The following is a 20429-nucleotide window of genomic DNA, read 5'->3' on the forward strand; positions in this document are numbered from 1 at the left end:
CATCCTTGCCACTTTTAAAACAAAAAAGTATAGATCTACAGTCTACGGAGAGTTTCTTTAACATCATTGCTTGGTGCTTTACTCTGACATGCACTGTGAAGGGTAGGATTTATAATGTCCGTTCAACTGAATCTGCAACAGGTGGACATTAGTCAAGAGTCTCAAGAATGATCAATGGTCAATTTAGAATGTCATGGCAAAGGGTCTGAATACTTATATATACACATGACATATATCAGTTTTACATTTTCAGTTATTATTCTAGTACCTAAAAATGTGTTTTCACTTTGTCATTATGGGGTATTGTGTGTCAACTGATGGCAAAACATATTGAATACATTTGAAATGAAACGTATTATGCTAGACAGTGTGAAGAACTTGAAGGAGCATGAACACTTTCTGAAGGCACTGTACTGACACACACAAAGGTCACCGCTACTCAAACATCAATATGGGATGGTTTCAAAAGAATCATTTTGGTCTTCTGAGAACATATAAGCCCTCTATCTCTTTGTGACAGCCAACAGTTTAGACTTCTGTCTGCTCTCAGGGCCTCTCTCAGAAGTCTTATCTGGAATTTGAAGGATGGTGTCACTGTGTCAAGGCTACATCTGAAACACATGAAAAGACCTCTACATTCCACCCACACCACTAAACCCCCCCACATACCTGACCAGTTAGATGACTGTCGACTGGGTGTGTGTGTGGTTTATAAAGCATGAAGTGGCGGTGTGGCTTATTTTTATTTCTTACTACAGTCATTTCTTTGTTAACAATCTCCTTGAAAGTTTCCTTTTTTTTTTAAAGTGCTCCACATCAAACATCAAGAAGAAGATATTCAGAAGCAAAACTTGATAACACAAAAAGACTCCAAAAGCTGAAGCAAACCTAGCCTAGTATTCAGGAGGACCTGTTGGAGAAGTGCTCCTTCACACATTCCCCTTTCTCCCACAGTTGTAGCTTGCCAAATGCTCCCATTTTACAGCCTTGGAAACTGAGTGGGAAAGGCCATGTCCTTGTGCTTGTCCCCTCAGCTCTTGACGGTGTCCAGTGGGTAGTCCTGCATCTGTCCGTCATCCACGGAGCCCTCGGGCAGGTGGACGGTCATGGTGCAGGCCCGGATCCCGCCCAGGGGTTCTAGCACGTTGAAGACCCGGTCCCACTCATCCTTCTCCGGGTCGTAGCGCTGCACGATGTCCACCATGCAGCGGCTGTTCCAGGAGTAGCCCCCCACCACGTAGATCTGGCCCTTGAACACGGCCACCCCGACGTCACTCTGGCCCCGCGGCATCGCTGCCACCGCGGTCCACTGGTTCGCCTAGGGAAGGATGGGGAACACTGGTCATTTTGGGGCAACCGTATGAGGAATTCTCGGAATTCCGCTCTTCTACGTGGGTCATTTGGTTCTGTATTATTTGTCCCCATCGTCATTAATTGCCTGCTATGGAAAGTTCCTAAAATGTCATGCCCTGTGACTGCCATATCAACGCCAGGACTCGGTTAAGCAACAGGGTGAATGTGCTTTTGGGTAATGCGGTTGTGTCTCATGTGATTGGCTCCAACAGCCAGGCCTTGTGCCGTGTCTCACCTCGGGGCTGTAGAATTCACAGGTCAGAACGTCGTCGTAATCACTGCTGCCCCGGAAGTGATTCCCTCCCATGACATACAGCCGGTCGCCCACCGTGCACATGCAGTGGAGGCCACGTAATTCCATCATGTCGGCACGGCGACTCCATGTGTCTGTGTCGGGGTCATAGCACAACAGCCCCTTCTGGAACGTGTCCTTGGTGATTCCGCCTGTTGGTTCAGTGGATTGACATGTGCTTTATTAGTTACCCGTGACAACGGGTTTCCTAAAACATAGTGCTCTGCTATGGGTTTAATAAGAAAAGCGCATTCATTTCCAGGCTTCGGTTCAATTTTCATCCGATGTGGAATACACCCTGTCACAGAGTGTTCAAGGGGAAGGTTTATGGTAATGGGTGCTGAGGTAGATACTGAGAAAGAAAGAGTGAAGATGTCGCGGGGTGAACTAGGACTACGGGTCAAGGCCTCGTCAACCACCAATGTAGATTGGGACAGAAGCATCACTGAAAAATAGATGCGTTTGGGTATAAACAGGAAGGATGTGGTTCTGTGTGTTGCATTGAGCTGTGTCCATTACCAGGTCATGCAAGCCTCGGGTGGAAAGCAGCTGCTCGTAGTTGTACTACAATTAACCTGTTCTTTAAAAGTTCCTAAAATGAATACGTGTTCTTCATGCCCTTTGTGGTGTTTTGAAATTATATTGAGTTATTAGCCAGAACTATTACTGCTAGATCACAGACTCTGAAAAGAGGCAATTTCAAAACATTTGTTCTGGCTCTCACTGCATATGTCAAATAGAAAGCTCTGTCTAGCCGCATCAGGAAGTGAGCCTACAGTCTGACCTATTTCAACTATTGGTCTTTTGTGTTTCCCGGCCTGCAGTTTTGTATCTACAACTCAGTTGTACAGTTTCTGTTGTCAAAATGAGAAAAACTGGTTTCTATCTCAAGGTTAATAGTCAAGAAATAGAACAATCGAGAAATACAACGTTATTAAACTATATCAAAGCCGTTAAGCAGTAAGAGTGGATTAGAACAGGTCAACAAACAGCCTTTGTTTACCTGAATTCATTAACTCAGAAACTCTCCCGTCAAACTGAGCTGATTACATCAGGATAATAACAACAGTTAATTCTAGTCTTCATCTTTTTGTTTTTGTTTGGTACGTTTGCATTCAGTCTGTGGTCTGAGAAACTCACCCGAGACATACATTAGTTCACCATGAACTGTTCCAGCATGCCCGTAGTGGGGTTCGATCATGGGCGCCACAAACGTCCACTCATTCTTTCTAAGGTTGTAGCACTCCACTGTGTCTGAAAGAGTGAAGCAAATGAATACAACATTTACAATTTCTAAATAAATGTGTTATTTGTGTGTCAATGTATTAGTTGTGTAACCGTCATTCAATTAGGCCACAGTACGTAACCAAAATGTTTTGATTGGTTAAGTAGCCAGGTGCATTTAAACTTCTGACAATCATTGTCCCTGCACATGGACATCATAGTGAAATCTGAAAAAATTATCTCTGCCCCGTACCAAAATTGGCCAAAGTGCGACATTTCTTTCTGTGAATGCATGCGTTACAAATCGCAGTTCAAACGTTTAAAACGTCTCCAGGACAGCGGTGCCTCACCGATCTCCCCGGATGTGTTCCGGCCTCCAACAGCGTACAGCCTCCCCTTCAGGGCGCTAAGGTGGAAGAAGGTCCTCTTCTCATTGAGCGAGGCCACCTGGAGCCACTGGTCAAAGCGAGGGTCGTAGCGGTAGGCACTGTCCACCGCCGTCTTGCCCTTGGTGTCGTACGTGCTCTGGCCACCCACGATGTAGAGGAAGCCCCCGACCAGGGCCACGCCGTGCTGGTAGCGGGGAACCTCCATTGGCTTCAATGCCCTCCAGTGGCCGCTGTCCTCGTCGTATAGCCTCAGTTCCCTGCTCACCACCAGCTGCTGCCTCATCACCCCGCCCAGCGCCAGCAGGTGGGTGGCGTCCGATCGGATGCGCGTGCGCTCCGTCTGTAAGGAGGGCTGGAGGAAGGGCATCATCTGGTAGTTGCTGGCCTCCAGCAGGAGGTTGACGCAGGCCGTGTTGGAGCGCATCAGGGCTCCCCCGGAGTCTTCGCGCTCCTCGTCCTCCTGGGAGATTTGGAGCAGCTCTGTGGGAGTCATGAGGGGGAAGCGGACGTGGCGCATCAGGGAGTGGGCCGCCGGGAGACGGGTAGAGGGCTCATGGTCGATCCAGGAGCGCGCGACGCGGTACAGCTCCATCTCGGTGAAGCCCTTGAGGCTGTCGCTGGCCAAGGCATTGGACATGCTGGACTCGGAGAGCTGCAGGTAGCGACCGGACTGTAGCAGGGCTGACAGGTTCTGACACACAAACTGTACAATGTGGGCCTGCACATCCTCCAGGAGCAGTTCCCCAGCAATGTGTTCCACCTCCAGACAGTTATCAACAGTGATCTAGCACACACAGAAAAAACAGCATATGTGGTAGGTGAATGTCATTTTACACCAGAAAATGGATCGTATCCCTGCGTATGTTTCTACAGTAAAAAAAATATTTTTCCTATGTCCAATTCGCAGCTTTGGCACTGCCTTTTTGCAACAACTCTCTGCCAGGTTCGGGTAAGTTGGCGTTTGAGATGGGTCCTTTGTTGCACAACTCTCTAAGCCATTCCTCTAGTTATCAGACTGGGGACTCAACTAGGAAATATTCTCGCGTTTGGAAGAAGAAAGCATTCACCGGCCCACAGCCACGAACGTTGACCTTTTTACTTAAAACGCAAACGCAAGCTCTACCCACTGAGCTATACAGAAAATGGAATTGCCTATATCCGTGTATGAATTGCATTTCTCATCATCAAATTTTGTTTATTTTTCTTCAAAATGTTATTATTTTTGTCTACCTGTTTTATGCATCATGACATTTCTCAGTTCACAAGCTTTTGCAGAGAATTGTACCCCTCTCACTAGAAACAGGTATCATCATTCCTGTGATATCAGCAGTGATCTGTGCTGATAAGTAGTAAACATAATAGATTGTGCTTTTTTGACAAATGTAATACGTCAATAATGGTTTTATCCCTATCACGTAATTTGAAATTAAGGAAATCCAAGGGATTACAAATGTCACTCAAAAAAACAAACCTCTGCTTCGAAGTGCTCATTAAGCTTTTTCCCGTGGCTTTCTTTGGGCAGAAATAGCTGAGAAAAATCAACAGCTGAGAGCACTGACTACCGAGCATTTGCCTTGCTTAGCCCAACATCATGTGAAAGTAGGTCAGGGGAGGATGCTGGGTCATTAAGCAAACTAGGAAACAATCAGTGTTGCGAGATAATGATTGACCAGATATGGTTCTTGAAAAACATAACTTGAGTTCAAGTTATTATTTGTTTTACTTCCACCTTGGCTTGATCATGGTCTGATGTAGCACAGTAAGCCCTGCAATCATTCTCATCTGCCGCAAACGAGTCAATAGACGAACAGACCCATACCCTCTGAAACTCTGATTGACTTTATCTTGTATGTGGGGTGAGACTGATTGAAAGCACTTAATGGATGAATGGGCTGGACAACACGTCAAAATTAAAAACACTTGCCCATTTCTATACTATAAAGTATCAATGTGTCATGAACTGTGTTCACTACACGATGTGCCCTTGTTTTGGACAGTTTACGTTAAACCCACAGTACCAGTCAAACAATTGGAAACACTTAACCCATTCACTTGATAGATTTACTTAGATTTGCCTTCCCAACAATGCACCATGATTTATAGTTTTTCACAGTAAGAAAAATTCTCAGTATTTGTTGATGACATTTCTAAGTGCTGATCCACTCACCTCAGTACTGAGCAGGTCATTGCAGAAGCCAAGGACAGGGAGGACCTGCAGGAAGTTAGCAGCCTCAAGAGTGTCCTGAAGGTCGGCCATGCTCAGCCTCAGCCGGGATGTGTAGATGAAATCGATGATGTTCTTCAGGCCGGTCTTACTCACCGCATGAAGCTTGATAGTCTTCATCTCCTGTTCCCTCATACCCCCTTGACAGAGGAAAATGGAGAGGTATGGAGAGATGTATGGAGAATGCAGATCCATACATGCAGATCCAAGTTAACATGTGTAAAGTTAACCTGTGCAGTTGTTTTAAGATGGATTTTGCATGGATCATTTTGTCTTTTGATGGGGAGTTATAGATTTCCCCAAAACATGTTGAAAAACGATTTGATATGACAACAGTAACATGAAAATGGTGCTGCTGATGGTGATCGCAAACACAACAGAATCAGGCCACACATAATGACCAAACCGACTCCTATCAATTAATGTTTGAACTGCAAGTATTTTCAGATGAGTTGCAGAACCTGACTGGCATTGCTTCCTTCCATATATTTCTCTGTTGTGGCCTAGGTCTTAGTGAAAGTTCCGTAAAATAAAAACAGCTTGAGTCAAATGATGAGCAGTTAATAGTGACACAATGAATGTTGATATTTAATTATATTTGCACTATTCAAAGTGGTTTTCCCAGACTAACCTGTGAACATGGCCTTGAAGTAGTCGCTGGCAGAGGCCATGATCACTCTGTGTACTGGGAAGGTGTCAGTGCTGTCCCCAGGCACCAGGATGACATCACACAGGGTCTCATCAATACGGAACATTTCAAACCCCTGGAGCAGGATTAATAAGGTTATACTTCAATCAATGGTCTAGACCCACTTCAGTGTCTCATTAGTTAAGGGTCTAGACCCACTTCAGTGTCTCATTAGTTAAGGGTCTAGATCCACTTCAGTGTCTCATCAGTTAAGGGTCTAGATCCACTTCAGTGTTTCATCAGTTAAGGGTCTAGATCCACTTCAGTGTCTCATTAGTTAAGGGTCTAGATCCACTTCAGTGTTCATCAGTTAAGGGTCTAGATCCACTTCAGTGTTTCATCAGTTAAGGGTCTATACCCACTTCAGTGTTCATCAGTTAAGGGTCTAGATCAACTTCAATGTCTCATCAGTTAAGGGTCTAGATCCACTTCAGTGTCTCATCAGTTAAGGGTCTAGATCCACTTCAGTGTTCATCAGTTAAGGGTCTAGACCCACTTCAGTGTTCATCAGTTAAGGGTCTAGATCCACTTCAGTGTCTCATTAGTTAAGGGTCTAGATCCACTTCAGTGTCTCATTAGTTAAGGGTCTAGATCCACTTCAGTGTTTCATCAGTTAAGGGTCTAGATCCACTTCAGTGTCTCATTAGTTAAGGGTCTAGATCCACTTCAGTGTCTCATCAGTTAAGGGTCTATACCCACTTCAGTGTTCATCAGTTAAGGGTCTAGATCAACTTCAATGTCTCATCAGTTAAGGGTCTAGATCCACTTCAGTGTCTCATTAGTTAAGGATCTAGATCCACTTCAGTGTCTCATTAGTTAAGGGTCTAGATCCACTTCAGTGTTTCATCAGTTAAGGGTCTATACCCACTTCAGTGTTCATCAGTTAAGGGTCTAGATCAACTTCAATGTCTCATCAGTTAAGGGTCTAGATCCACTTCAGTGTCTCATCAGTTAAGGGTCTAGATCCACTTCAGTGTCTCATCAGATAAGGGTCCAGATCCACTTCAGTGTCTGATCAGTTAAGGGTCTAGATCCACTTCAGTGTCTGATCAGTTAAGGATTTAGATCCACTTCATTCAATGTCTCATCAATGTCTAATGGGGTTAGCAAACATTCAGATGATCACTGAAAAACCCTCTTAAGATAGTATTAGGACTTAAAAACTATTTTTTTAGCCAAGTAACAGGCCAACATATTTTCTTTTTTTCTGTCTGGCATTTGGGATGTTAGTGTGTACCTGTAGGACTGCAGAACCATGCTTGTTGCTGCTGAACACTCTGGTTAGAGGCTTTGGAGGGAGGCTTGGTTTCAGGCTGTTTTCAGGGATTCTGGGGGGAAGCGCCAATGGTTTAGGGACTGGGATTTGATGGGTTGGAGGTTTCTGGGGTGGGCTAATGGGCCTCTCTGCTGGGGCCAAGGTTGGTGCTGGGACCGGGGCTGAGACTGGGACCGGAGCGGGGACCGGAAGCTGGACAGGGGGTGGAGGTTGGACAGGTTGGGGTGGGGGTCTTGGGGGCTCTCTAAGAGAGCTTCTGCTCCCCAGACGAGACAGTCTCCTGTGAAGCCTCCCCTGGCCACTCTCCTTCTCCTCTCCACTGCCCCTAGAACATGGACAGAGGGCACGAGAGCCGCTGGGTCATCCTCAGCTCATGGATGTTTATGGAATACAATAATCTTGTATTCTAACAAATTCACATTTACAGCAACAACCTGGGCTTCACTGCCTTTCTCAGAAACAGAAAGACAGGTCTTTCATCATGCGTTCACTAAGATTTTATCTAGTAACCCTTTGGTTCCTAGACAGATGCAACTTAAAAAATGACAAACATTCCAATCAACCTACCACATCTCAGTTGGTTTGTTGCTGGACTTCCTGCTGCCCCTTAAGGAAAGATTCCTTAACAGAGACATAAAACAACACTAAAACAAGCACAATGAAATACTGTAGATGTCTTATCAACAAGTTACATTTTTTCACTCCTACAACTTTCAAAATGGAAATTATGATTCATTAACAGAATAATAAGCATGTTGGAATAGATATCCAGACGGTTAATAATTTTTTTTTTCACTCTTCACTCTAAACAACTTTCAGATTGGGAAATGAAACTGCTCAAACTGTCTTTTTTGTCGTTTGTAAATGGTCTGGAACAATTCTGCAGTATGACTCAGAACAGGCCAACAGCTGCTTATGCGGATATAATGTCTTCTCTGATCATATTGTTTCTATACTGTACGTATACGCTTTCAATTTTGACATTCAACAACGTATGTTGCGGTATCTCACAAGGATCTTGCTTGTAAAATGTCAGTTTCTTTTTATATATTTCGAGTGGGCAATAATATTGCTAATTAGACATAGTTTAACGACCGTTAGGGCCTCAATTCATTATTTAAGCTTATATTGTAGATTTTGGACTTGGTCAGATTCTGTAGTGAACTTCATAGGAAGTGTACGTTACATCTGTCATTGTCAATCATAAGAAGAAAGAAAACAACCTACCTTGAAGTGATCCTTATGAACAGGCTCTCCCTAAATGACGGGCCTTCTTTCGACATACGCACAACAACCACCAGACAGAAATGCACTCTCAAAGGCTTTTCAGATGACTATTTGTCTCCTCGCGGCAGCTTGATGCAGACTGGGACTGTTATGTTGATCAGTATGTGAACAGAAGCAAAGACAGTTAAAATCTAACCAAGACCTCAGCCACTTCCTGTGTCAGTTCTCTTTTTTGTTGTAAGCCTCACCTCTTTGCCTTTGGGTGCATTAGGTGTTATAAAGGCAGATGCATACAATGACTTGTTGCTCAGCCTTTTTGTCTCGGCCATGTAAAATGGATTTCTTTAGAACCCCTTTATAATTAGAAATGTGTTGTCTAAATACTTCAGGTTTTAGAAGAAGAAAAAGTAACAAAATAGGAAAAAGATTCAAGGCAGAAATGATTTTAAATGTATTTTACTCTATTTGGTTGACAGTGGTTCTCAGGTCATTGTGTCTCTGAGTGATGTCACTTGGATCTCAGAGAAACTGTACTGGCCATGTAACACCACTCCAACAAACCAACCACCCAAACACATTTCCCCCACAGCTCCATTCACAACCTTATGAGCCGGAATGCTCTACACAATCAAACCAGAAGTGCTCAGTAATATCTTCTTCCCATCTGCTTTGGTTGGGGGATAGTTACCCTCTGACCTAAAAGCAAATCTAACTTAACAGATTTTCTTTTCACTTTATTCACCATATTCACTGCCATCCTCATCAGAGCTGCAAAAGCCAACTTCTCCTAATGGATGGGTTAATTCTGGGTCAGCAGCCAATGAGAGTTAGGAATATAGGTAGACATAACTATGGTCACAACCTGTCAATGTCAACATAATGTATATGAGCTGAATAATAACCATTTGGATTTTGTTGGCCGCATTGCATGCTTGCTCGTATTTCAATGTGTCTGGTTATTTTTCCATGAACTCAGGCAGTCAAAACTGATGAAACTATTAAAATGTAGGATTTATTAGATTGACATCTCATTCAGTTTTGGTTCTCCACGATTCAAGAGGTGTCGTACTTTTGTCCATAACTCCAGTTGGACGTGGGAATGGGAAGTTACGCCAACTGAGTGGATATCTTGCTTTTTCTGCTGTCACTGTAGTCATCTAGCTTGTTCCTGCACCCCCCCGTGTTACAGTTTGGCAAACTGGATGAGGTTTCTGTTGATCTCAGCCACATTCCTGCATCCTGAGGGAGGAGAAACCATCAATCGATCAAATAAATTTTTAAAGCCCTTTTTACATAGCTGTTGTCCCAAAGTGCTTTTATGAAACACCCAGCCTTAAACCCCATGGAGCAAGCAACAACAGTGTTGAAGTGGCTAAGAAAAACTGCCTACGAGGGGTCGGAATTTAGGAAGAAACCTAGTGAGGGGCCAGGCTCAGAGGGGTGACCAGTCCTCTTCTGGCTGTGCCGGGTGGAAATGTTAAGAGTACAAGTTGTTATAATTAATAAATAAATGTGGGCTATGTCCAGAGTCTATAAAACCTAGTCCAGGTAGGAAGCATGATGAGATGGACAGGGACAGAGACAATCTGGGGGGTGGGGGTCCAGACAACATGTTTATAGTGGATCATTTTGACGTCGATGGGATGCTGACCAATGTCTTTCAGTCCCAAACAGGAAGGTGATCACACACGTACCGAGGCCTCCCACTCACCAGACAGAGCCATCGACAGACGGAACTCGTCGTTCAGGATCTGCAGCACCTCTCGCACCCCGTCCTCACCCTGAGGAAGCAGACACCAGCAGGGAGGGGGACGCCTTGTCATTCTCAGAATGTGACCTTAACCCGGGCGTGGCGGACGTGCGTCAGCGTCAACGCTTACCTTGTAGGCCAGGCCCCACACGGCCGGCCGGCCAATGAACACGCACTTGGCCCCCAGCGCCACGGCCTTCAGCACGTCACTGCCGGTGCGGATCCCCCCATCCAGGTACACCTCAATCCGCCCCTGGACCGTGTCCACGATCTCTGACAGCGCATCGATCTGCGGGGGCGGACAGCGGGCGAAAACACAGCAGAGAAGCAGAAACCTACTTGTCAGTGGGGGGGGGGGGGGGAGACGAGCGGCAAGCCTTTTGGAAAAGGTCCCGCCAAACGGACGGTTACTCAACCCCGACATGTCGCTGACGGTACGTTTGCGTTGTGTCTGCGCCCGACCGCAGCGCGGGTCAGAGGTGAAACCCGGGTTGACGGTCGACCGTGCTCACCGTGGCAGGCCCTCCGTCCAGCTGGCGCCCTCCGTGATTGGACACGATGATGCCCTGGACGCCGTGCTCCACGGCCAGCTCGGCGTCCTCCTTCGTCAGGATGCCTTTGATGACGATGGGCAAGCGGGTGAGAGACTGCAGCCAGTACACGTCCTTCCAGCTGATGGAGGGGTCCAGCGTGTTGGCGGGGATCCCGTACTCCTCCGGACCCGCCGCCTCCTGCGGGGCGCCGACCAGAGAAGCGTGACACGTTACGGCGCGCGGCACACGCAGTACATGCGTCATAGAACGACGCCTCGTGGGTGGGGGGACGGGATGGGACACACGACACTAGTCGGAATTTCGAAAATAGTTCCACATCATTAGTTGTGATTGTACAGCGAGGCAACGTAATGCATTCACAGTGCGTAGCTTCCTCTGTGTGGGATGATAGAGGCTTCCTGTATCTTGTCTCACAGTGACCATCTCACTGCCGCTACGACGCGGCCGTTCGAGGTTCTGGCGCTGAAGGTTTTGTTTTGTAAAACCCCAAGCGTGTGAGATAGAAATGGATACATTTGACACAGCATAGGACAGTGGGGACAGTTGGGAGGGATGTTGCAAGAGGATGTGACTCCTGCCGTGACTTTCACTCCCTTCTGCAGATCAGATGTTACCATGGGACTGTCCTCCAAGATATGTCTTCAGATGAAACCTGCTGTTATAACTAAGACGTTTGACCCATTCAAATGAATACCACCTTAATTATACTCAGTAGAGATTTTTGTAATGCAGAGGTTTTCTTTTGAGGTCATAAACGCTTCAGATTTGAAGGTAATAGGACCCATAGTTTCTTTTAAATAAGTGAATAGGGTTCATTTACTTATAAAATTATTTGTTCTAGCATTTGTTTGTATAGGGAATACCATTATAATCCCATAATACCCATAACTCCTACAGTGTTTTGAAAACAATTCAAAAAGTTCAAATATATAATTATTTTTAAAAAATCATTCAAATTGCAAAATGATGTGGTGCCTGGAATACAAGCTATGTTCACTGGAACTTCTCAGTTGCAGGTTGAGTCAGTCGTGTGAAATCAAATAATCCAACATAATCCAAAAATAAAGAAAATAATAAAAAAACATAGTGACAGTTATGTTGGTTTACCATTACCTGGATGACCCCGTCAAAGTTCTTGACCTTGAGGTGCGGAGGCAGCTTGAACTGGTTGCGTATGTCGTCACGGCGCTTCCCAGTGTAGGGCACATCGACGGTGAGGACTAAGGCCTTGTAGCCCAGGGCCTCCACACGGTGAACAATGGACTCAGACAGCTTCCTGTCCCGGTACACATAAAGCTGGAACCAGCGGTAGCCATTAGGGGCCGCCGCCACAATCTCCTCCACGGAGCAGGTGGAGTACGTACTGGTGATGTAGCAGGTGTTTACTGCCTCGGCGGCTGAGGGAAAGACACACAGATGGTAGCGAGAGAGGGTGAGAGAGAAAACGAGAGGGAAAAGACAGACGAGAGGGAAAAGACAGACGAGAGGGAAAAGACAGATGTTCAGGGAAAAGACAGACGTTGAGGGAAAAGACAGACGAGAGGGAAAAGACAGACGAGAGGGAAAAGACAGACGAGAGGGAAAAGACAGACGAGAGGGAAAAGACAGATGTTGAGGGAAAAGACAGACGTTGAGGGGAAAGACAGACGAGAGGGAAAAGACAGATGTTGAGGGAAAAGACAGACGTTTAGGGGAAAGACAGATGAGAGGGAAAAGACAGATGTTGAGGGAAAGCCAGACGAGAGGGAAAAGACAGACGAGAGGGAAAAGACAGATGTTGAGGGAAAAGACAGACGTTTAGGGGAAAGACAGACGAGAGGGAAAAGACAGATGTTGAGGGAAAGCCAGACGAGAGGGAAAAGACAGACGAGAGGGAAAAGACAGACGTTGAGGGGAAAGACAGACGTTGAGGGGAAAGACAGACGTTGAGGGGAAAGACAGACGTTGAGGGGACCCTCCCCTATGATGCTTAGTGACAACAAAGCTGTCGGCCTGCGCAGATCGACCATTACTGCTGTTGAATCGTCTTTGTGCTCACCCCTGGCGGTGGCCATCTCTCCCTCGTGCCAGGCCATGCAGTGGAAGGCGGTGGGGGCAATGCCGACGGGGAAGCTGATCTCCGTCCCCTGCACCGTGGTCCTGGTGTCACTCACCGAAACGTCGCGGAGAATCCGCGGTCGCAGTCGGATCCTGTTACCGAGACGATGGGACGAGATGTTGTCACTCAACAGTTTCGGTGTGACGCTAGTGAACTGAACTGTGGGGTTGTGTACCGGGGAGATGTACGAACCGTTTGTAGGCCAACAGGTTGTCATCCCTCGTGCAGCACTCGTCTGCTCCTGCCGCGTAGTAGTCCCAGGTGGCCTTGGAGAGGTGCTCCTTGGCGTACTCCTCAAAGTCTGTGAGACAAACCATGGCCATCTCGGCACAGCGGACCCCCTCTCTGCTGGATATATGATCTCTGTCACAATGTCATTAGTCAGTTATGTCAGTTCCACCAAGGTCACCTGGTTAGAAGAGCTGTACAGAGAGTAACAGTTATGTCAGTTCAACCAAGGTCACCTGGTTATAAGAGCTGTAAACAGAGTAACAGTTTCAGAGTCACATTCAGATTTAACAATTTTTAGTTGAAGGCAGGTCGCCAAGCAAATTATGAAATTCAATTGTTTAATGTTCCCATGACTCCTCTGTGACAAAATCAATCAATGGATGTCAATGTTTGGGAGTATATGACTCCTTCTGGATGCAACCATGTTGCCCAAATGTCCAGCTGAATATCAAGAAAAAACTATAGGATAGAGACATGTGATAGAGACAGGTGTAATAGAAATGTATGTTAGAGACAAGTGTAATAGAAATGTGTGATAAAGACAGGTGCAATAGAAATGTAAGATAGAGACAGGTGTAATAGAAACGTGAGGTAGAGACAGGTGTAATAGAAACGTGAGATAGAGCCAGGTGTAATAGAATCATGTGTGATAGAGACAGGCGTGATAGAGACAGGTTAAAATAGAATCGTGTGATAGAGACAGGTGCATAATAGAAACATGTTTAATACAAACGTGTGTGATAGACAGGTGTGATGGAGACAGGTGTGACAGAGACAGGTTACAATAGAATCGTGTGATAGAGACAGGTGTATAATAGAAACATGATTAATACAAACGTGTGTGATAGACAGGTGTGATGGAGACAGGTTAAAATAGAATCGTGTGATAGAGACAGGTGCATAATAGAAACATGTTTAATACAAACGTGTGTGATAGACAGGTGTGATGGAGACAGGTGTGACAGAGACAGGTTACAATAGAATCGTGTGATAGAGACAGGTGTATAATAGAAACATGATTAATACAAACGTGTGTGATAGACAGGTGTGATGGAGACAGGTAACAATAGATTAATGTGTGATAGACAGGTGTGATGGAGACAGGTAACAATAGAATCATGTGTGATAGACAGGTGTGATGGAGACAGGTGTAATAGAAATTATATATCCCCAGATAAATACGAAAGGGCACATTGAAAGACAAAATTAAATGTTATAAGAAGTTGATTCTATCCCCATAGTCCAAGACAGACATAAAACTGGCCTGGACTATTTCTATTTTAATATCAAAAGATATACAGAACCTATTTCTTTAAAGGAATTTTTCATTTCCTTTCAATAAATCAGTAACATGCGTTTTTAAAGAACTTGTCATCAAGTCGTTCAGTTTGTGGCCAAGGATGGTAATTTAAGAATGAAACAAACCACAGTTATGCAACCTAGAGAATATCATGTATTTTTGTTTGTTTGCATTCAGCACCAATTTAACATCTAAGAGAGACTTCTCTAATGCTTGGAAGTCAGACTGTAAGTAGACAAAGGCTTGGTTCATAGACAGTGCAGTGGGATACCATACTGTACAATTTTGCACAGAGTCTCCAATGTCAGTGAAATATACAGCATTAAGAACAGAAGACCCAGAATGAGGCCTCGGGGTACACCTTTATGTACATCAACAAGTTCAAATATGACCACCTCTGTCACAGTAGCCTGAGTCCTATCATGAAACCAATTATGACACCACAAACATGCAACATTATTTAAATAAATAGTTTAAAGCAAATAATCTGTTTCAAAGGTCCCTTTAACAGACCAATAAATTGGGCAACACACTTCATCTTATCAAGGCCCTAGCAATGTAATTTACCACCAGACTGGTTGCAGTCACAGTGCTCTATCCTGATTTGTGCATATTCATGTCAGAGAATATTGTAGCTGTTTATTCACCAGCAATTCTGGAATCTTTGCTGTACAATATAATTTACAGATTGGGTGATAATTGTCAAGGTTGCTAGAGTCTCCGTTCTGACATAGAATGACATGAGCAGTTTTCCATACTTTTTAAGTATCTCCAGAGATTAGAGTGAAATTGAAAAGATCTTTATAGTGGATGGTCTTAGTTGTTCAACAAAGCATGGAAAACGTTGGTGCTTACAGTGGATATAAAAAGTCTACACACCCCTGTGAAAATGCCAGGTTTTTGCGATGTTAAAGAATGATACAAAGATAAATCATGTCAGAACTTTTTCCACTTTTAATGTGACCTATAATGTGAACAATTCAATTGAAAAACAAACTGAAATCTTCAAGGGGGAAAAATTAAAAATAAAAACGTACAACCTGGTTGCATAAGTGTGCACACCCTCTTATAACTGGGGATGTGGATGTGTTCAGAATTAACCAATCACATTCAAACTCATGTTAAATAGAAGTCATTACACACCTGGCATCATTTAAAGTGACTCTGATTGATCACAAATAAAGTTCAGCTGTTTTCCTGACATTTTCTTAGTTGCATCTCAGAGCAAAAGCCATGGTCTGCCAAGTCCCCCAAAAGCACATGGGAAAATGTGTTATGGTCTGATGAAACAAAGGTTGAACTTTTTGGCCATAATTCCAAAATGTATGTTTGGCGCAAAAACAACCCTGCACTTGTCCCAAAGAACACCATACCCACAGTGAAGCATGGTGGTGGCAGCATCATGCTTTGGGGCTGTTTTTCTTCAGCTGGAACCAGGGCCTTAATCAGGGTAGAGGGAATTATGAACAGTTACAAATACCAGGCAATTTTGGCACAAAACCTTCAGGCGTCCATTGGAAAGATGAAGATGAAGTTCACCTTTCAGCACGACAACGACCCAAAGCACACATCCAAATCCACAAAAGCATGGCTTCACCAGAAGAAGATTAACGTTTTGGAATGGCCCAGCCAGAGCCCGGACCTGAATCCAATAGAACATCTGTGGGGTGATCTGAAGGGGGCTGTGCACAGGAGGTATCCTCGCAATCTGACAGATTTAGAGTGTTTTTGCAAGGAAGAGTGGGCAAATATTGCCACGTCAAGATGTGCCATGCTAATAGACTCGTACCCAAAAAGACTGAGTGCCGTAATAAAATCAAAAGGTTTCCCCCCTCAAAGATTTCAGTTTGTTTTTCAATTGAATTGTTCAAGTTATAGGTCATATTAAAAGTGGAAAAATATGTATCTTTGTCTCATTCTTTTACATCACAAGAACCTGGCATTTTAACAGGGGTGTGTAGACTTTTTATATCAACTGTATATTCAATTAAAGTTTGTTTATTAAAAGTATGAATGAGTTATATCTTAGTATGCAACTAGTATTTATAACTTCCAAGGGGGCTCTGTTCCATCTCTGACTTGATTCTGATTACAACAATGAAAAACCACTTGTTATAAAAAAGCAAAATCATTTCGGAATATAGTTCCTGGCCTTGCTGCTTGTGTAAAATTCTAACCCAACAGAAACAGTAGAATACATTATTAACATTTCTATTTTGTTTGCTGGATATAAAAACTATAACAATACTAAAAAACTGCGCAGTCATGTCTTTGTTACTTTCAAGTGAAAGGCACCAGTTTGTCAAGATGAATAGGAAATGTATTTACCTAGTTGTTGTGATTTCACAAAATGTCAGTTAGCATCGGTAGAACATCTGTGGAGAAGTATGGGGTAGTAGGACACTTGATGAAAACAGAAAATTACTGAAAATACAGAGTACCGAACAGACATACAACTGTCCAATAAATAAAAAATGTTTTCCTCAATTCTTACAAGGCTTTTGTGAACAGCAAGTCTTAACAACTAGCTGCTTTTCTGAAAATAGCTTCGTAAATAAAGTCAGCAAATGGTTAAACTGTATCTCCCTCCTTTGTAGTGTGGTACTATGAACTCTAAACCGAAGTTCATAGTACAACTCCGCAACAATTTTTAACATATGGCTTCACGCCAGACATTTTAAAAACATCCGTACCCTCAAATAAATGTCGGTAAGCCTGATCTTAGAATGATCACTATAACACATTATCCTTCTAACATATACAAAACATGTTCTGATCCAGCTCGCCACTCTAGTCCTCTTTGACACACAAGCACAACTACATTGTTTAACTCATGGGTCTGCAGCGCAATTTGTTCTGTTCCTATTGTGCGATTCTTTCCTTTTGTGTGTGTGTGTGTATGTTAAAGGGCAACACGTTTCGAAAATGTGCCTACGTGCCAATACCTCGCTGACCAAGTGTTGAACTGAAGTGCTCCTCTCTCGCTAGGGAGAGCATGGTGGAGACAGGCAGATTGCTATGTTACCAGGTTATAAGACACCATCCCCAATCACTGCAGTGCTACACATTACAGCATCAGGACTTACGTGTAGCTGCCTATGCTGTAAAACCCACTGGTGTGCCTCGTCATGTGATTGACGTAACTGCTCGCATAGACACAACATAAGCTTAGAAAATATACCGCACACCTCACACTTTAAAAAAATATTTTTTATAAATGTGCCTTTGATGAAAATTAATCTTGGATATAAACAACTACCCTGTGAGTTTGACCCCGCCGTGACCTTTGGGCCTATTGTTCTTACAAAGACTGAAAATTTGCTGATATCATAGCAACCTGCAGACAGGGGAGCCAGATTGCACATTATCTACAGTACGAGAGTACAGCTGGGGACATGCATGGTGGACTTCCACCAAAACATTTTGGCCCGTGACCCCACCAACTTAAAAAGGTGATGTAATCAATATCACATTTTTCCTTTTACAATCAGAGTTTGTGAAAATATTTTTGGATGGTTTTGTAATAGTAGTTATAGTCGTATGGTTGGAAGTGATTCAGAAATGTTTTTGGATGTTCCGAAAGATCATAAGGCAATGCTTGTCTATGATCTTTATTGATTATACTAATTTCCCCATGGAAGGATTTAGTGCATGGCCCAGTCCATTCTGTTATAAAGGCTTCTTTCTGAAATTAGGTGTAACTTAAAAAAAAAATCTTAAACTGTTCTAGGTTTAGTACAAAACTGCTCTGCTGTTCTATGCGCAGTATTTCTCACAATCCTGTTAAATCAGGTGACCCCACATCTAGATCAAGCTATTCCAGGCCCATGCAAACACACTAAAACCTTTCTGATTGGTCCCAGAAACCAATGTTTTGCACCAGTGGTGATTTAAAAATGTGTCATTGGCATCGATACTCTGATTAACGATGATTCATGATGATGACCTTGCTTTTCACATCCCCCATTTTATTGTCACCACTAATGACTTAAAAAACTTCTCAGTCTGAAATTGATAGCAAATTGTATAGCAGTATAATAATTTAGAGTCCGTGAAGCAAATTTACATCAGCCTGGTCAGTAAGACACAACAACACTAACAGTATAGACTATAGTTACAGTATAGCTTACAGTAACAATACAGGGTACAGTAACAGTATAGGCAACAGTAATAGTATGGACTACAGTAAGTATAGGCTATAGTAAGTATAGGCTACAGTAACAGTATAGACTACAGTGACAATACAGGCTACAGTAACAGTATAGTCTACAGTAATAGTATAGACTACAGTACGGACTCCTTGTAGCTCTGCTGTAGCCTGGATATAAATTATCACAGATTTGTCAGATGTAAAACTACAATTTGTTTGTCTTTACATTTTCCTGACTGAGATATTCTGGACTATCCATGTCGGCTACATGTGACTGCATCTGACGTCCCCTTCGGACCAGAGCATCCACCCACAGAGACCCACTCACCGGTTACAGCCTGTGCTCATGGTTTCGGGATGGACTTAAAAACTCCTGGTAATGTCATAACCTGGATTAAAAAAAAATAGGACAACCGTTAATCGACAGCTTGAAAGTCAGTGTCAACCTCTAACGCAACAAATCCGAAAAGAGAGAAAATAATTTATGGTATTCTTATTTATTTGTATCCTGTGTGTAACTCTTGGCCTGTGCATATCCTGGGTTGTGACTGATAACAGTATGAACACTGAACACTTGAGGGCAGTGTAATACTAAATAAAGGCTTTCTAAATACTGTAATATCCCATGGCCATCGTGCTACATTTCCTCCTATACTGTTCAGCAACAGTAGCTGTCATTCAAAGAAATGTGTGCATAGCGTTAAAATAGCAAACCTGCCTCCCTCTCTACACCTGTCACTCACTGATGGTCATTTAGCCATTCTCAGTTCAAAGCACATTGTTTGAGTGTATTTCTAGAAGAATAGCTGTGTATTAGAAGTAAATAAACATGTATATGAAAAAGCATATGTAACAACACAGTGTTATCTTTAGACAGTTTCAAGGTTTTGCTCACTATAGATTTTATCATGTAAATTATTATGAATTCATTACTTGTTACATGAATCAAGCCGGTATGTAAATGTGTGCGTTGACTACTGTCGCTTGAGATAAGAGTGTCTGCAAAATGACATTAATACAGTCAAAGGAGGTAACTACGTATCTGTTTACAAAGCGAGATGGTGTTACTGAACAATGCACGTTGGAATTTTCACTCCAGCCTCCTCCGCTCTCGTCCTCTCCCTCTGCGTAACCCAGGCTCTGCTATGAACGGAGGTCTACAGGATGTGCAAACAAATGCCACGGGGGGGGGGGGGGGAGGGGGGAGGAAAAACATTGCAGATGTCTTACCTTGTCCTTTAACCTGTCCTGCTTTGCTCTCGTGGCCTGTCACCTCTCATGTGACATACGTGTGACAGAGCATGGCAGTGTCAGGGGCCCGGACAGCTCACGCTCCGCACCATCCCATTGGCCGAAGCCCTTTGATTCCACCCCCCTACCACCCGCACCCACAGACACTGGCTCAACACGAACCCCCCCTGTCAGCAGTATGGGGCCCCTGTTCCCTCTTTGTACGTGTCTGATGAAAGGCACACAGTTGGGATAGCATAGCAATCCTTCTCTGTGGTGTGTATGGCTGGATGGTTAGTGTGAATTAGTGAGTGACAGTGACATTACTCACTGGAGTGTGTGTGTGTGTGTGTGTGTTGGTGTTTGTCTGCGCGCTTGTGTCTGTGTAGCTTTCTGGATATGAGTGAAAGGCTACCTCTTTTTGTGTGTTTGATTATTTGTTG

General features: G+C 43.8%; 2 protein-coding genes across 13 annotated transcripts; both read right to left on the reverse strand.

Moving 5' to 3' along the window:
* Positions 1–724: 724 nt before the first annotated feature.
* Positions 725–9567, reverse strand: si:rp71-68n21.9 (kelch-like protein 9). 2 transcript variants are annotated; one of them, XM_010880267.4, is made up of 9 exons: positions 8674–9567; positions 8014–8067; positions 7408–7771; positions 6114–6246; positions 5426–5622; positions 3220–4042; positions 2786–2899; positions 1589–1797; positions 725–1318 (listed from the first exon to the last, which is right to left on the reverse strand). In XM_010880267.4, exons 1-9 carry the CDS (start codon positions 8727–8729, stop codon positions 1031–1033), a joined length of 2238 nt encoding a protein of 745 aa, XP_010878569.2. In that variant the 5' UTR covers positions 8730–9567; the 3' UTR covers positions 725–1030. The 2 variants fall into 2 exon arrangements, with proteins under 2 accessions (XP_010878569.2, XP_010878570.2); XM_010880268.5 differs by having other exon boundaries at positions 8014–8090; positions 8674–8722.
* Positions 9568–9663: 96 nt separating this feature from the next.
* On the reverse strand, positions 9664–20070 carry hao2 (hydroxyacid oxidase 2 (long chain)). 11 transcript variants are annotated; one of them, XM_020054705.3, is made up of 9 exons: positions 19987–20070; positions 19085–19145; positions 13268–13438; positions 13016–13167; positions 12091–12374; positions 10936–11154; positions 10554–10712; positions 10368–10454; positions 9664–9912 (listed from the first exon to the last, which is right to left on the reverse strand). In XM_020054705.3, the coding sequence occupies exons 2-9, from the start codon at positions 19102–19104 to the stop codon at positions 9781–9783; spliced, it is 1224 nt and encodes a 407-aa protein (XP_019910264.1). In that variant the 5' UTR covers positions 19105–19145; positions 19987–20070; the 3' UTR covers positions 9664–9780. The 11 variants fall into 11 exon arrangements, with proteins under 11 accessions (XP_019910264.1, XP_019910272.1, XP_034142879.1 ...); XM_020054713.2 differs by lacking the exon at positions 19987–20070 and adding an exon at positions 16935–16981 and having other exon boundaries at positions 19085–19103; XM_034286988.1 differs by lacking the exons at positions 19085–19145; positions 19987–20070 and adding exons at positions 16935–16981; positions 17552–17633.
* Between the last annotated feature and the right edge of the window lie 359 nt (positions 20071–20429).

This window comes from Esox lucius, chromosome 16 (genome assembly GCF_011004845.1).
Source record: "Esox lucius isolate fEsoLuc1 chromosome 16, fEsoLuc1.pri, whole genome shotgun sequence".
Classification (NCBI taxonomy): Eukaryota; Metazoa; Chordata; class Actinopteri; order Esociformes; family Esocidae; genus Esox; species Esox lucius.

What these genes read in the sequence shown, in the direction of transcription:
- hao2 (XM_020054705.3), bottom strand. Translation starts at nt 19,104, where the DNA reads ATGAGCACAGGCTGTAACCG. An exon ending in AACCTGTTGGCCTACAAACG is followed by an intron (nt 13,168 to 13,267) that starts GTTCGTACATCT and finishes TCTCGGTAACAG; the next exon opens with GATCCGACTGCGACCGCGGA. An exon ending in AGAGATGGCCACCGCCAGGG is followed by an intron (nt 12,375 to 13,015) that starts GTGAGCACAAAG and finishes TCTTTCCCTCAG; the next exon opens with CCGCCGAGGCAGTAAACACC.
- si:rp71-68n21.9 (XM_010880267.4), bottom strand. Translation starts at nt 8,729, where the DNA reads ATGTCGAAAGAAGGCCCGTCATTTAGGGAGAGCCTGTTCATAAGGATC. An exon ending in AACAAACCAACTGAGATGTG is followed by an intron (nt 7,772 to 8,013) that starts GTAGGTTGATTG and finishes TCCATGTTCTAG; the next exon opens with GGGCAGTGGAGAGGAGAAGG. An exon ending in ATGGTTCTGCAGTCCTACAG is followed by an intron (nt 6,247 to 7,407) that starts GTACACACTAAC and finishes ATCCTGCTCCAG; the next exon opens with GGGTTTGAAATGTTCCGTAT.